Raw genomic sequence first — 17,500 nt, forward strand, 5'->3', positions numbered from 1 at the left:
TATATATATATATATATATCCTTTCCCCATTTTTTGAAAGAAAGAGAAGTAACTAGGGAAGAGAGGCTGAGTGAGACAGAGAGAATCTTAAGAGACACAGTGCTCAATCTCACGTCCCTGGGATCATGACATGAGCTAAAATTAAGAGTCAGATGCTCAACCGACTAAGCCACCCAGTCACCCCCCTTTCCTCATTTGCAGTTGTGTTTATATATTTCCAGAAATAGAAGATTAAAGAGAATTTTGAAAGAATAGAAAATAACAGTTAATGAAAAAATATTGCAGCTGTTTCACAGAAATCATAGTAGATTACCCCTGCCTGCTGCTGTCATACTTGCACTCATTTTAACATGAAATTATTTATTGAAGTTTAACACCTATTTCAACGAATACAAGAAACACTATTTCTATACAGTTAGAATCACTTCCGGAATTGTATACACATGGAAAAATATGTATCTCACAATTCTTACATTTGTATGCTATATCTAAAACAACAGTTGGGCATTTACTTATTAAATATACATATATGTATGCATAAAGCTACATAAATTCTTCAGGTGGTTTTTAAGACTACTGTTAATGGCTTTATTTATCCCGATTCTATATATAGTACATCTACTAGAAGAGTCATATTTTTACTTTTCCACACACTCCTTATAACAAGATGTAACACATCAGTTGATGCTGATTCAAAGATACAGTATTCTTTAATAAAGAACTACTTCAAGTAACAAAAAGAACCTGCTAAGTGATATGCAATATTCATTCAAGCTATTTATCATGGATAAAAAAAATTACAAGATTAGATACCTTCTGGAGATACTTCCATAATTAATAGTTTATATATCACTACATATTTAAGAAATATGAGTAGACATTTAAGTTTTATATACCACTGTATGCTTGTGCCTAGGCTCACAAATAGTAGAAGTTAAAAAAGTATTTGCTAGATAAATGAATGAACAAACACTATTGATGCTGACTTTAGCAATCAACCTTTCTCACTGGAATTTTGAAATAAAGTAGTTATAAAAACTTATTATGTTTTATTGTTATCATTATGTAAATCATTAGTGTTGCCCATTTATAATATCTTAATGTTTTCTACAGTTACAAACATCTTGGCACATATTATGTGTATCCACTGAAATAGCAGAAATTAACAGGGGATTCCTGAACATTGCCTAAATTAGATTGGGAAAAGAATATAGCTATGTGTACTATATTTATGCTAATGAACATCTCTCAGTTGTAAAGGAATGAATTTATAGTACAATTACATGTAAAACTCCAAGCATTAAAGGAAATCTAAGAATGCTTAATGGGCATTTTATCTTCAATATTTAGTATCGATGTTAAAATATTTAATAATACAAATGTCTTTGTTATACATCATTTTGTTTCTACAGAAAGTATTTATGTTTCATTATTATTTGGTCGATTACCAGTAACAGTTTAAGCACTCAAAATAATTTAATCTATCAGATTTAAAACCAGTTGCTATATGATTTTTCATTTGCATATGGAGAGATCCTATTTGATAGGAATCCTCATGAATGTGAGGATCATAGGACCATTGATAACAAAAATCAATTATTGTCATTTTTGTATTGAGACTTAAAAAAAATCTCTTCAGTCCCATCCAAATAATTTTGAATAATTACAGAATCAGTATAATTTATTTTAAGTTTGTACATTATAATATTTTTGATGTAAGCATATTTAACATAAGATCTACCCTCTTGTCACAAAACCTGAGAGACTGTTGAATACTGAAAAGGAATCCAGGGTTGAAGGGGGAGAGGGGGGAAAGGAGGTGGTGGTAATGGAAGAGGGCACTTGTGGGAAAGAGCACTGTTATATGGAAACCAATTTGATAATAAACTACTAATAAAATAAAATAAAATACAAAAAAATCTACCCTCTCAACAAATGTTTTAGTGTACAATACAGTATTATTAACTATAGCTATAATTTTGTGCCACAGAACTTTAGAACTTATTCATCGTCTGTAACTGAGGTTTTATACCTATTGAACATCAACCCCCCACTTCCCCCCCTCAGTCCACAGCAACTACAATTCTACTTTTTGTTTCTATTTCTATAAGCTTGACGTTTTAGATGCTTCATAATTATGCCATATTTGTCTTTCTATGACTTGCTTATTTCACTTAGCATAATGTTCCCCAGGTCCATCCATGCTATTACATAAGGCTGAAGAACATTTTGTTTTATGTATATACCACATGTCTTTATTCATCTTTTGATGGTTATTTAGGTTCTTTCCTCATTGTGGCTCTTTTGTCAGTAATACTGCATTACTAAGAGACAGTGCAGCTTTTTTTTCAAGATTCTGATTTCAGTTCTTTTGCTTATATATCGCAAAATAGGATTATTATATCATATGGTAGTTATAGTTTTAATTATTTGCAGAATCTCTGTGCTGTTTTCTATAGTAGCTATACTATTTTACATTTCTACCAATAGTGTACAAGAGTTCCAATTTTTCCACATTTTTGCCAATACTTATCTTTTGTGGTTTGATCAGAGCCATTCAAAGAGTTGTGAGATGATATCATTGTGGATTTGATTTGCACTTTTCTCATGATTTCTTATGATGAGTATATTTTCATATACCTGTTGGCTATGTGTATGTCTTATTTGGAGAAATGTCTGTTCAAGCTTAAATTGAGATATTGATGTACCTATAATTTAATCAGGTTATGGAATATTTAAGTTTTTAAGCACTTGAAACATATGTAATAAAAACATCATAGGACAAGTAACATTTTGTAGTCATTAGGAACGAAGGACGTTTTTAATATATGAAGCCTTTAATACTACCTAGATAAGTTTCATATATACTTACTTCCCTTCAGATTCTCTATTTGTCTAAGCCTGTGGATGTGATCACTAAGAAATGCTTTTAAAGATGAGAAAACTAAAGTCAATCATAGCCACTTTCCAATATTTACTGATCATGGCAAAACATTATCGTTTGTGAAAGGCTGTCTAGTTAGTTAACTATTTTAAACTAGCTTTGCTCTTGTGATTCTCAAAATAGCAGTGCCCAATCATGGAATTCTTACCCTTTGTTCAACCTAGAATAAAGCCAATTTGCATAATAGGACTTGAAAAAACTTAACTGTGACCTCTAGATATTTAAGACATCTAATCTTAATTTTAAACAACTTGTTCATTTGAAAAGGAGAAAAGTTGAAATATATTTTAAGAATAAGAACAAAAATATGAAGTCATTGAATATTTTCATTATATATGCCTGGTTTACTCAGGAGTCCTGTCAGTTCACAGAAAATCTTAATATATCATTTATACTACAGTATTTTCATCCTATGTTTCATCCTTAAATAGTCTCCCATAGAGGGGTTTAAGGCATATTGTGAGATTGGGATAGTTTTCTTGACTATTTCTTTGGTAAAATTTTCTGAATGATTATAAGAAATAAGTTCAATATGATTCAGATTATTTTTTTTATTAACAAAGGGTATGATCCTTGGAGTGTCATTTCTTTATATAGAGTTATCTTAACCTGGGAGTGCCTTGAAAATTAAATAAATTAAAATGCTGATTATTGAATAGGAAGGACTCTGTGCTCTTAGGAAGATCTTTTGAGGAATGTTAGTCATAATTTTTTAAGAAATATGTTAGTCATTTTTCTCTCAATAGTAGCAATAATTTTATTGCATTTAATAAGCATGAAAAACTACTTGAGATCATGATATTCAAGTGTAATATTTTCTAGTCTTCTTAGACTCTACATCACTGTAGATGGATCATACTGTTAAAGCTTAGAACAAAATGCTACAAGTTTAGTTATTCAGGTAAATAATTTGATGTTATTTTTCTTGGAAGTTCATTTAATTTTCTTATATTATACAACATTAAAACAAAGGGGATGTTGATGGACTTATAATATTTGATGTATTCTGTCACATTTATAGAAAAATTTCCAGCCAAAAATATATTGGCTTTACTTTTCTCATATATATATATGTATATATTTTACTTTTCTCATATTTTAATGGTCCTAGAGAGAGAAAGCACAAGCATGGGAGGGTCAGACAGAGAGAGGGAGACATACATAAATTCCATACATCTGTGAACACATATCTTAGCCAAAGTATCCTGTGGTTATGTGTTCTTTTTCTCTAAAGATAATCAGGCACTCATTTGTGATTTCTTTTACAAAAATCAGATAAATTAAAATAATAAAATGATTTCCTTAAAATGAAATTATATTTTTAAAAGTAATAAACAGCATTATAATGGCTGTATGAATCAATGATGCAGTTTAGCAGCATGAGTTTAGAGATAAAAGCATATCACTACTTGATTGAAAAAATATATTGGCTTTACTTTTCTCATATATATGTATATATTTTACTTTTCTTATATTTTTAATGGTCCTATTACCTACAGCCCTATTTTTATTTATTTATATTTATTTTTGCGAGATACAGAGAGAAAGCACAAGCATGGGAGGGTCAGACAGAGAGAGGGAGATATACAGAATCTGAAGCAGGCTCCAGGCTCTGAGCTAGCTGTCAGCACAGAGCCCGATGCGGAGCTCAAACCCACGAACCATGAGATCACGACCTGAGCCAAAGCCAGACACTTAACCAACCGAGCCACCCAGGCGTCCCCAGCCCTATTTTTATATTGGAAGTGGTAAGCTGCGAATATATGCATACAATTGTAGATGTGGAATTCTTGTATAGGAGGCATTTAGGGATTTGCTTTATTTTCATCGCAGGTAACCACATTGTTTTCTTACTTTGGTTTTTGGAATGGCTTGTCTGGGATAGAACTAATGGAGGTTATGGTGGGGGATGCTAAAGCCACTCCTTGGCACTTTTACTTCCCATAGTTTCAGGTCATTTGAACTGTTTAGAACTATGGGTTTACCTTCCAAGTAAAGCATAACTAAATATTTTGTTCTAAGAAGGCAAATAGGGGGTTCCTGTGTGGCTCAGTCAGTTGGGCATCTGACTTCAGCTATCTTTGTGATCTGACCATCCATGAGTACAGGCCCTGTATCCGGGTCTGTGCTGACAGCTCAGAGCCTGGAGCCTGTTCTGGATTCTGTGTCTCTGTCTCTCTTCCCCTCCCCTGCTCATGTGCTTGCATACACTCTCTTTCTTTCAATAATAAATAACAATAAAAATTAAGAAGGCAAATAGTACTAAAAATATTGGTGACAAAGATAACTTATTCAAAAACCATCATCTTTGAGGTTCATTAATTATGTGTGTGCAAATGGTACTTTTGTTGTGCAACTTGCAAATGGTTCATATTTATTCTTCAAAGCAATCTCAGGAATTTTTATATGGCAACCTGTTTAGCACTTAAAGTTACTTTGGGTACTTCAAAGCAGTTGCACTAAATAAAAGATACATCTAAATTTTAGCATAATTTAGGATAAATGTATGTCTGCCTTTCTCCTCAATTAGTCCAAATTAGGGAGATTTTAGTATATATTTAATTCTAATGCTGCCATAGGTACCTGGTAAAGGAGTAATTAATGTTACACATCACGTAAGAAGGAGCAATTGATTTTTGATACTATTTGGCTTATCTTTTCTGCTTAAGTGCTAATATTTAATTTGTAGGGAAGCCTTAGAATAGGTGTATATTATTATATTTATCCTCTTTCTTGTTAATGAAATAAACACATTTACTGATTTTTTGGCCTCAGCTTTATTTTTATAGTTAATATGCCTTACAGATTTATTCTGTGTATTTAGATTACTGCCATTATTATTTATTAATCAATATTTTTTCCTTTAGTTCCAAAGAATGTCGAAGCCTCAGAAGAAAAGAAGACCCTGCCTGCAAAGAAGAAAGTGAAAGAATTAAGAGTTTTGGATCCCAAAACTGCGCAGAATCTGTGTATGTGATATTTTCTGTATGGGGTGGTGGTGGTGGTGGTGGTGGTGATGAGGAGTTGTTGAATATATTTAAAGAAACAAAGTTGTAACTGCTTTGAAAAGTTATAACTGCTTTGAAATGGTATATTTAGCATCTATTAGAAACAAAATTTTGTGTAAACATGATTTGATTTGCCTTGATGTCATTCAGCAAGAATGGAGACCCTCATCATAATTTAGCCTTCCTTAGGCCAGATGAAACTTATGAATAATAAAGCTTTGAAAAGTATTGATAATTAAACTCTATTAGAAGACAGGATGAGACAGAAGGCAGCGTTGAAAAAAGTGCTATTTTCCCTTTCTGCCTAGGCCTGAGTGTGTTAATTTCAGAGTATTCCCTGCACACATTCTCCAAGCCCTTTTATTACTTCAACTATAAGTAACTGTAATGTTAGCTAGTTAAATTGGTAACCACTGCCCTTTAAAACCGGTTTATGAACCTTAAAGCCTTCAACAAGTAAGTCAACCATTAAGCAGCACAGTTAACCCCATCTTTGTTTAAGTAGGCCTTAAGTTTTACTTTGACATATACTTCCTTCTGTGTTCAATTCCGCAGTTTTTTTAACCACAGGAGACTGTTTATATTCTGAGGATATTCAAACACAATGCACAAGAAATTTCAACACATCAAGCTTTTCTAATTACTCAAAGAAATACCATGGGAGTTTATTTTGCTAACGGTTGTGCTATAGGGAATCAGATTAAAATAAACAAGTCATCATTCTCCTGTGAGTAAGAATGTTACTGTCAGAAAAGCAGTCTCCTAATAACGGTTGTGAATCTGTACATTGCGTACCTGACAGTACATTTTCTTTATGAAGTGGATGTTCAGTACTTTAAAAAATAACCTTAATTGCTAGTTGATATTTGTCAACATTATTTACTTAAATTATGGAGTCTCACTTGATATTTATGTCTAGGTAATTATTTGCCTAGACAGTGACATTTTTTTTCCTTTAGCCACTTATGATATCATACAGACCTTTTCATGAAAAAATGAACGAAAAAGAAAAGAAAAACTATTCTTAGGAATATATTCATGTTCTGGTGATAAAAACACATGAATGTTCATTCAGATATGCAATGGAAGTTAAAGTGAAATGCATTGTTGAAAAATACTTTCTGAATAAGTTTAAGCTTTGCTCAGTGTAATTTGTTGAATGAGTCCAGTATGACATGATATATACTCAATTAAGAAAAAGTTGACAAGAAAAATTGTAGTTCAACATACAGAGCTACTAATAGTATACGGCATGATTGTCAGCAGAAACTCAGATAGCAATGATAATTCAGACACTACATTTTTATTATGTGGGAGAATTGCAAAGTAGATGTGATTTTTTTTATTTGGTTACTTTATTGTCGTTCCTGAGAAGTACTGTGTTATGTGCATCTGACAGTCTCCACATTAAATTCTATGTTGAATTAAAAGGGCATCTTGAAATTAAATCTCTAACTTTCCGTGAGTCATTTTGTAGGAGCTCAATCTAAAATGCATACACATGTAGTCATCAGTGTTGTTAGTGGTAGTTTTAATTTTTATTTAAATATGTACAACCTGTAATATTAGAGCCTGAAATAATAATGGGCCATTTTGCCTAGATGAGCAGTGTAGACCATCAAATGGAAACTAATATTGTTTGTTCCTATATATAGATTAATATTAGTGACAGAAATTTCATATTTTGAGTCAATGAAAATGGGAATCAGGTATTTATTAGGCCTTTAAAATTTTGATGCTGTTCTGTTTGTAAGAAAATCTATTTTTATTTTAGCTATCTTCTTAGGATCATATCGTATGCCATATGAAGACATAAAAAACATTATTCTGGAGGTTAATGAAGACATGTTGAATGAAACCTTAATTCAGGTAACTTGGATATTTTCCTTTAAAATTCATTTCACAGGTATTTCTAGATTGTTACCTTCTCAATGGAGTTGTGAGAAAATGTTCTTCTACATTTTGTAATAGAATCAGGAGTACCTAGCTTTGTTGACAGTAAGAGTATTCTGGGTCATCTTGGGGCTCAGTTGGTCAAGTGTCCTGACTCTTGATGATCTTGTGGCGTGTGAGATCCAGGGCTCTGTGCTGATATCAGTGAGGCTGCTTGGGATTCTCTCTCTGCCTCTCTCTCTTTCTCTCTCTCTCTCTCTCTGTCCCTTCCCCATGTGTATTCTCTCTCTTAAAATAAATAAATAAACATTAAAAAACTATTAAGCACAGAGTATCTAAGTCCTAGGTTTGTTTCTGCCTATCATTCACTGTACATAAAATTGCATATATTTCATCATCACAGTGACTCTGTTAAGCAAATAGTGTTCTTATCATTTTATGGATGTAGAAGTGGAGAAGCCAAGAGGTTAAATAGCTTGCTTAAGATCAGTGGATAAATGTTATTCTTTGTTAAGCATGTAACATGTACTAGGGATTATGCCAAATACTTTATGTATTTTATCTCATTGAGTCCTATAACAATCCTGTGAGGTGCATACTGTTATCCTCATTTTACAGAAGATAAAACTGCTCATGTCACATAGATGGCAGAGTAGCAGAGCTGAGATTCAGAACAAGATCTCTCATGGCTCTAAATCTATTGTTTTCTGTTCTATTATTCTATGTTCTGTGAGCAAATATTGTAGCTTGCAAAATCTCTGTTTCCAATTCTGAGAAACAGGGTAATTCTGAGGAATAATCCAAATAAAGTGCTCTGTAGAATAAAGCGCTATACAAGATCTAACCTATTATTAGAATTCTTGGTGTGTCTGGTCCTGTGTAGTTTAATTTCAGGAAGGAAGAACTGTGAAGATTCTACATGGAAGGGCATAGTCTCTGTGGGTTTTGTTGTTTGTTTGTTTGTTTGTTTTTAAGCTGTAAAGTGTGTGTTGATTTTAAAAAGACTGAGCAGTTTATGCTGTGACAGTTTTGCCCCCCTCAGACTGTCTCTAAATCTCAAAGAACCAGTGTCTGTCGTTTGAACCGGCTATGTCTGTATAGAAGTTCCTCCATTTCATAATATAGGCTTGCATTACAGCTTACCTCATGTAAATATTTTAAATATAGATACATTTTTTTAAAAGACTGAGGTATAACGAGGGGCTCTTGGATGGCTCAGTTGCTTAAGTGACCAACTTCGGCTCAGGTCAGGATCTCAAAGTTCGTGGGTTCGAGCCCTGTGCCGGGCTCTATGCTGACAGCTCAGAGCCTGGAGCCTGCTTCAGATTCTGTCTCTCTCTCTCTCTGCCCCTTCCCCGCTTACACTCTGTCTCTCTTTGTCTCTCAAAAATAACTAAATGTTAAAAAATTATAAAAATGACTAAGTCTTAATGAATTTATGTAGCTTCTTTATCATGACATGTTTATGTTAATCTTAGTAAGAGATATTCTTTGATAAGAAACCACCCTGTGGATCAGTTAAATTTTTTTTTCTGTGCAACTAGCACATCCATAGTTCTCTGAGTAGAAATGAAGAGCTGATCACATTTGTCTTGCCTGATTCCTTGATCCTCTGCACAGTAGTCAGAATGAACAAAGAAGCCTAAATGTGATTTAGTTCTCCTTCTTTTTTTCTTAATTGGATAGTTTAAATTTAATGTACAATAAGACAAATAAACCTCTGACTCCAAAGCTTTCTACTCTTTTCTCTGCAATCAAATTATAGTAAAATAGAACCATATTTTGAAGAATTAATCAAGTTAGCCATTTATTTTACCCATTAAAACTGTATAATTTTTCCTTCACATACTTTGGTAAATAAAAATTGAATGTAATTATTCAGAATTCTGCTGTGGCATTTATTTGGCAGCAGCATTCATAACATTGATTATTTTTAAGTCATGTTTTGAACTCTTGAGAGAATGTAAGAACCACAGAAATATTCTCACTTATGAACATCCCTTTAATATGCAATAAGCTTTTAAAATGTATATTTAGAAATTTATTATCTGGAATTTTTTCTGTTCCCCTATATTTCATAGCATGAACAATACCTATTTGTTTCTCTTTAAATTGGATAAGCCTGGTTCACTTGGGAGAAATGGATTGCTTACAGTTTGGAGATGGCAGTAAATTATGTCTAAATTCTTGAATTTGCTGGTTTAATTTTATCCACTCTGGAGTCAAAGCAACTGCTTGTGAAATCACATTATTATGCTAAATCTTGGTTAAATATTGGGAAGGCGAGTGATGGAAAATCATGAAGAGTAGATCTTCCCAGGCTCCTTTTGTGCATATTATTACCTGACTTATGCGTCCATGTATTTCCTGTTCTGTGTAGATAGCCTTGTCACATCTCTTCCTTTTTTTTTTTTCCTAGATTTTCATTGCCTCTTATAAGCCTTCAGGTTTTTTTTTTTTTTAACATATTCATGTGTTTACCGCCTTGCATCCTTTGCCCTACCATTTTGGTGCCACCTTTTTGTTGAAAGTTTCCCACAGAGGACTTTTTTCAAGCCAGATTGCCTTCCTTCTCAATGCCAGATACTCTAATATTTCTTATCATTCGTTACTCTGCTCAATCAAAAATCATTTTCTTACTTCTTCTTACGAGAGAAAACCACTTAACATGTAATTTAACAATATGTATGATTGGAATTGTTCCACTTTGGTATGAGGTACAATGATAAGTGACTCATGTGAGTTATTAAAGTTAGTATTATGTTTATCCCAACAAATCAAACATCTGAGTATCTTTTAGTAAGGAGGAAAGTCCTAGGTTGAAACAATTACTTGATTTGATTTTCCAGAATCCAAAGGAAACTGCTTTTATCAGGTAAGAGAAAAGACTAGAATCACTATTGCTTTTTTCTCCCTCCTATCCCAAAAAACGTTTGCTCCAGTGATGCAAAAGTAACATCAATTTGCCATTCACGGGAGCTGTTTATAATTTATGTCTAATGACCATATAGCACATTTATAGTGCATAGCACTAAATACATATCATCAGATTAACTTTGATGTAAGTTCTATTTGGTTACAGTGCTAAACTCCATTCATGCATAATCCTAGTATGTTGTTCACCTGAGATGGTTATCTCCTCATAACAACAAAAACAAGAAAAAAGCAATTAAGGACACACTGCCTCCCAGAAAGTTAACACTAGTATTATCTCTCCAGTATAGGCTATTAGGCTCTTCCCTGCCAGGCAACTAATATCTCTCTTATATTAAAAGACCTAACTTTAAGCTAGAAAATGACTTAACTATTTGGAAGATGTTGAAATGTAGTTGGAAGTTAGAATGGAGATTAGGACTGAAAATAGGATTTTTTTTTGGATGTTTCTTGTTTTTTTTAAATAGTTTATTGTCAAATTGGTTTCCATACAACACCCAATGCTCTTCCCCACAAGTGCCCTCCTCCATCACCACCACCTCTTTTCCCCCCTTCCCCTTCAACCCTCAGTTCATTTTCAGCATTCAATAGTCTCTCAAGTTTTACATCCCTCTCTCTCCCCAACTTTCTTTCCCTCTTCCCCTCCCTCAGGTCCTCCATTAGGTTTCTCCTGTTTTCCTGTTAGACCTATGAGTGCAAACATATGGTATCTGTCCTTCTCTGCCTGACTTATTTCGCTTAGCATGACACCCTCAAGGTCCATTCACTTCCCTACAAATGGCCACATTTCATTCTTTCTCATTGCCATGTAGTACTCCATTGTATATATATACCACATCTTCTTGATCCACTCATCAGGTAATGGACATTCAGGCTCTTTGCATGTTTTGGCAATGGTTGACAGTGCTGCTATGAACATTGAGGTACATGTGCCCTATGCATCAGCATTTCTGTATCTCTTGGGTAAATCCCTAGCAGTGCTATTGCTGGGTCATAAGGGAGTTCTATGGATAGTTTTTTGAGGAACCTATAGATGCTGGTGAGGGTGTGGAGAGATGGGCACCCTCCTACACTGTTGGTGGGAATGTAAACTGGTGCAGCCGCTCTGGAAGACAGTGTGGAGGTTCCTCAAAAATAGGATTTTTAGAATCATTTGTAAAGAAATGTCTGTTGAAATGTGAGGACCAAAGATAGTGGATAATGGATAACTACCAAAGTAGGTAGTGGAAGGAAAGTGGCAAATGGAAGATTAAAGACTGTGTTTCTATTGAACACCCTGGTTGAGGGAATGGATGGTGTTAGAGAAATCAGAACTAAATGAGCCAGCATGTCAGGGAGAGTCCTAGATACTGTGGTATGTCACAATAGACAGCACAGGAGAGAATTTTAAGGAATGATGGGTAAGAGAAAGAGATGGGGAGCTACCCCTTTTGATGTCCTGAATTATAATAACTTAAAAGTATTTTTTCTTTCAGTTTTTTTTAAACAATTAATACTACATACCAGATACTTATATTCCTTAAGCAAATGTTCTATGACTTTTGGTCTCTGCATCCCTTATTTTTAAAGGACAGATGCACTTCTTCTGGGAGTGCAGCTATCCAGTGTCCCACTTTTGGCTCATACTCCACCCACTCCATTTTCTCTGGCCTTTCCTCCTTCCCTCTGGTGTTTCCTCATTCCTTCTCTTCTCTCCTTCCCTCCCACCATTCTACCTCTCACCTCCCTTTATCCTTCTGTCCTTTCCTTACTTTCTTTCATTTTAAATAAAGTGTTTTTTAATAAAGCCCCTAATGTTTCTTAATAATCTCGCCTCAGTGAAATATGGTTCTAGGGCATCTTCTTCACACCTGGAAACTACAGAAATATCCCCATACATGTCCTTCTGTGACACATGCTTGGGGATATTCCAGCTTGCTTTTTTCCCCCCTCAGATAATTTCTACCTGTGCTGACTGTGTTACTCTTTTGGAACCCATTCAAGTGTCCAGCACTGTACCAGATGTGTAAGGTCTACAGGTGGCCACATGATTATGTCTTTCCAAATGTTTCTTTATGTCTCAAAAGAGCTTTTATGATTTATGTGACTTTCTATCGGGTCATGACATAATAATTAGAATAAAGCATAGCTCATCTGATCCATTGTCCTGATTCCAGAAATGCTACTCCTAAGCCATCAAAGATAGATGGGTATCTATCGATTCTTCAGGGAAAAAGATTCTTCAACTTCCCTCAAATAAACAGGTCTAGGGTATAATTATTCTTATAGTCAGGAAGTTCATGCATGTGTAATAGTAGAGCTCATTTTTTTTCTCCTCAATCCATCTTTGTAATCATTGATCTATTTACGTGGCTATCGACCATCTGTATTTTTTGCAGCCTTGTGAGTTTGCATGTGTTCATGTACTTTATAAAGGTTGATATGCCTAAGTACATCAATTAAGGATATAATGGCATTAGATTGTAGAATTTGAAAACATTCAGCTCTTAAATAACAACTTGTATTAAGCACATACATTTCAAAAAATTTTTAGGGAAAATGAAACATTAGCAATAACAGCAAAGCATTTCTTTCCCATTTCTTATTATGGTGGAATACATAATTACTTTATGGCATGCTACTGCAATCTAAAAATACTTTTATCTTTGAACTGCCGTTCTTTTTCATCTTTTGCTTCTAACTGTTTAGTTGAGTGGTTTTTTTTTTTAATTTTTCCCTTTCTTCACTGCTTTTCTTTGACCCTTGTTTTCTACTTTCAGTCTGCTAATTAAATCATATCTATTCCAAGCAAATGTGATGACTGCTTTTTTCCATCCCCTCTATGTCTATTGTTGATGAATACCAGTATCCATTTGTCATCATCATTGTATCATCATCCACAAGCGATACCAACTGTTTTACAAAGAAAGAAGAACTAGCTTTAAATTTTTTAATGTTTTTTATTTATTTTTGAGTGACAGAGAGAGACAGCACAAGCAGGGGATGGTCAGACAGAGTGGGAGATACAGATTCTGAAGCAGGCTCCGGGCTGTGAGCTAGCTGTGAGCACAGAGCTTGATGCGGGGCTCAAACCCACGAACCGTGAGATCATGACCTGAGCCGAAGCCAGGTGCTTAATTGACGGAGCCACCGAGGTGCCCCAGAAAAACTAGCTTTAAATGATTAATTATTTTTCTTATACTAATTGGATTGTAAAACATTTTTAAAATGCAAAATATTTTAGTCTATTTACACTTTGAAGAAAAGATAGGGCTTATTAACATTTGAGCAAGATATGGCCCCAAAGTTCATATTTTCTGCTTCCTTTATTGAATTTAAGCATGATAGAACTTTGCTAAAATTCTGATTCCTTCACAGTAAAGATCCTTCGGGACTACTGAAGTGAGGTGATGCTTGTGGTAGACCAAGAATTCCCTTGCAATCGTAGAATTTGGAAAGTGCCATATTTCTCCTCATACAGACTTGCATAACTTTTAAATAGGAAATGAGAAGCAAGAATATAGCAAAATCCTTACTCTAACTTGAGTTACGAAACTACCTCTGGACAAAAGGCCAAAGTCCCTCTGTCCCAAGAGAAATGGAGGCACGGAATCCAGGCTCTAATACCTTCAATGAAACTAACAGATTGTAAACAATCACACTTTTTTTAAAACAGTTTCCTACTAATTTTTTTGGTAATATATAAATTTGTTTTGAATCCAAAGATTGTTGGCTAGTCATATATTTAATGAATTATAACATCTTTGTAACTGATTATATCTATAAAACTACTTCCTCTCAGTTGTATATTCAGAATCAAAGCCTTCTATACACAGGGAATAAATATTTACATGCCATATGGATTTTGCAATGTTTTATTATAATTCTAGATCTCCTATGTAAAGTATAAACATGAACTAGAGAGGCAGGAAGGACTACAGAAGAGAGATTGAACACTGTTTATTAAGCTCAGTGGTAGACCCATAGATTCATTTTCTTGTGTATACATTTTGGTATGCCTTAAATACTACACAATAAATAAGCTTTAAAGTATTTGATAAGCGCTGAAAGATATGCTTAAGAAGAGTTCCTTAACTTTGGCACTGTTGATATTTCAGCCTAGTTCTTCTATGTAGAGTGCTATCTTGTACATTGTAGGATGTTTCACACTATTCCTGGTCTCCCTAAATGCTAGTAGCAGCCTCCTACCACCAGTTATGACAACCAAAAATACCTTCAGACATTGACAAATGTCCCCTCCTGAGCAAAATTATCCCTTGTTGAGAACCACGGTCATCAAAATTACCTTTATTTCTGAAATACAGTTACTAAAGTTTCAGAGTTTAGTAAGCTTCCAATTATTGGTTGTGTTTCTATTTTTGATATTAGAAATTTCATGACAGAGATTTGGACATTTGACTAGACAAAAACAAAATGAAAATTGATTCCATGTGTTAAAAAAAATCTCTTTCCGAGGAATGTAATATATTCATGTATGTTCAAATCTTTACAGAATGCATTCTCATTTAATTGAAAATACGCCTATTCAAGCATTGTTTAAAGTATAGGCTGTAATTGTTTTTATTATGATTTATGAATTATTTTCATTATGAATTATGAATATAGGCAATCATATTAGTGTGCATTGACTTTATCATTTTTATTAGCATGAGTTTCCTTTATCACAAGTATGTGAATTTTTTGTATTGTTTTGTTTTATATTAATGCTTTAATACTGAATAGTTCACTTTACAGCATTCTAAAAACCTTATGTTTATTTCTTTTGATATGTCATTTAGATAATCAGATAACATAGTGATAACATCTTCTAATTTGGAGTCAGAAACCTGGGTCTGAATCCCAACTCTGACAATAAACAGCCTTATGAACATGAGAAAGTTACCTAACCTGGCTAGGCCCATTGTCTTTAGGCTCTAAATAGCTGATGAGTTTGTGGTGAGGATTAAATTAAATAATAAATGTAAAACTCCCACTGGCAAAGTGATGGTCACATGGTAGGCACATAACAAATGTCTTTTGGGGTTATTGGGATAAGTTCAGTTAGACATGGTATTTTTTTAAACATTTTCCCTAAAAATTTTCAATTGAGTAGCCAGCTTTCAATTTTCTATGTTAATGGAAAGGATTATTAGCTGGGTGATAATTCTCCTGGGACTTCTTCTCTCTGCACTGTCTGGAATTCCAGCAATAGAGGTATGATATATTATTAGTGAAATTGTAAATTTTATTTTGAATATTAGCAGACAATATTTTGTAGAAATCAAAGTGCTTGAAATTGAGAACATGACCTTGTCTAGAGCTTTGGTGGTAGAAGAATTTGTTATGTTAAAGAGTTCATCAGAAATTATATGATCCATTTCAAGTAATTAGTTTAAAAATATCTATTTTGGTGGGGCGCCTGGGTGGCTCAGTCGGTTAAGCATCTGACTTCAGCTCAAGTCATGATCTCACGGTTCAGGGGTTCGAGCCCCGCGTCAGGCTCTGTGCTGACAGCTAGCTCAGAGCCTGGAGCCTGTCTTCGGATTCTGTGTCTCCCTCTCTCTCTGACCCTCTCCTGCTCACGCTGTCTCTTTCTCTCTCAAAAAATAAATAAAAACATAAAAAAAATTTAAAAATATCTATTTTGGGTATTCTAATGAAGAATCACAGACTAATATTAAGGGGCTAAAAATCCTAGATTACAATGCTAAAATGTGGTTTCAAGTGTGTCTTTGCTTGGCCAGAAATAGGAAGGATGAGATTGCTCTATGACAGCAAGGAAAGGGAAAACTTATTATATAGGTGTAATCTGAAAAAGTATGGCTTTACATAAAAGATTACATGCAGGGTAACCTCCTAGGAATGTTAAGAAAGAATATGGATGATAAAAGATATGATAGGGTAGATTCTAGCTAGTGGAATATTTAAAATACCTTTTTTCTCCTTCTTTTTTCAATTGTGGAACCTTTCCTTTATGATATATTTGCTCAGGTGTGATCATTATCTTCCAAACTGTACACACTATATTCAAATTTAATTTTTACCTTTGTATCTTGATGATAGAATTAAAGACCATCAAAAATTAAGGCTAAAATGAACTTTTTGAATTATTCATTTCCCTCATTTTGTGGATGGATATACTGTTTCCTTTGGATATTTATGGAAGGAGAAACAGAAGCCCAAAGAGGCTTGTCACATAGCCAATATGGATCACAACTCATTTTATCTGTTGCCCACTTCATTGATTTTTTTTCACCTGTATTGTCTGACCAATGTTTTTCCCTGGTGTGCTATGCAAATGGTTGAATAGGTTGGGGGAATTTACAGTTGAACAGGAATAAAAAGTAGTCACAAAAGTTTACTAAATAATTTGTGCAGTGTCTATCATGACAAGTCAGAGTAGAAATTAAATTATCCTTTGAAATATTTTCTTCCAGTATTAGAAGACATTATAAATGTCTTCTTTTGCATTCATTGTTTTTGTTGTGAAATACATAACTAAGTGCCACAAAATAAAGACTTGATTTTACTTAATGCAACATAAGGGGCATTAGAGTCTGTTTCTATGTTAATAAAGCCACATTTTATTCAAATTAAAGTGTGGTTCAAATTCTAATAAGACCCTCATTTATTTTATCCCATATGAAGGATTTAGTGTGATGGATCCTTTAAATGAAATGAAGTCCTTCAGCTTTGTAAGGAAAATAATCTCTCTTTTGACCTTCATTTTATATTTTTCTTC

At 33.8% G+C, this 17,500-nt stretch overlaps 1 protein-coding gene across 1 annotated transcript in view; it reads left to right on the forward strand.

Annotated features, from left to right (window-relative positions):
• The window catches only part of LOC115283435 (protein diaphanous homolog 2-like), a 394,452-nt gene that overhangs the window by 107,682 nt on the left and 269,270 nt on the right, over positions 1-17,500 (forward strand). The window contains exons 3-4 of the mRNA XM_029929670.1: positions 5,812-5,913; positions 7,727-7,821. Of these exons, the coding sequence (XP_029785530.1) occupies positions 5,812-5,913; positions 7,727-7,821 (197 nt within the window). The remainder of the gene's footprint in view (positions 1-5,811; positions 5,914-7,726; positions 7,822-17,500) is intronic.

This window comes from Suricata suricatta, chromosome X (assembly GCF_006229205.1).
Source record: "Suricata suricatta isolate VVHF042 chromosome X, meerkat_22Aug2017_6uvM2_HiC, whole genome shotgun sequence".
In the NCBI taxonomy this organism is placed as follows: Eukaryota; Metazoa; Chordata; class Mammalia; order Carnivora; family Herpestidae; genus Suricata; species Suricata suricatta.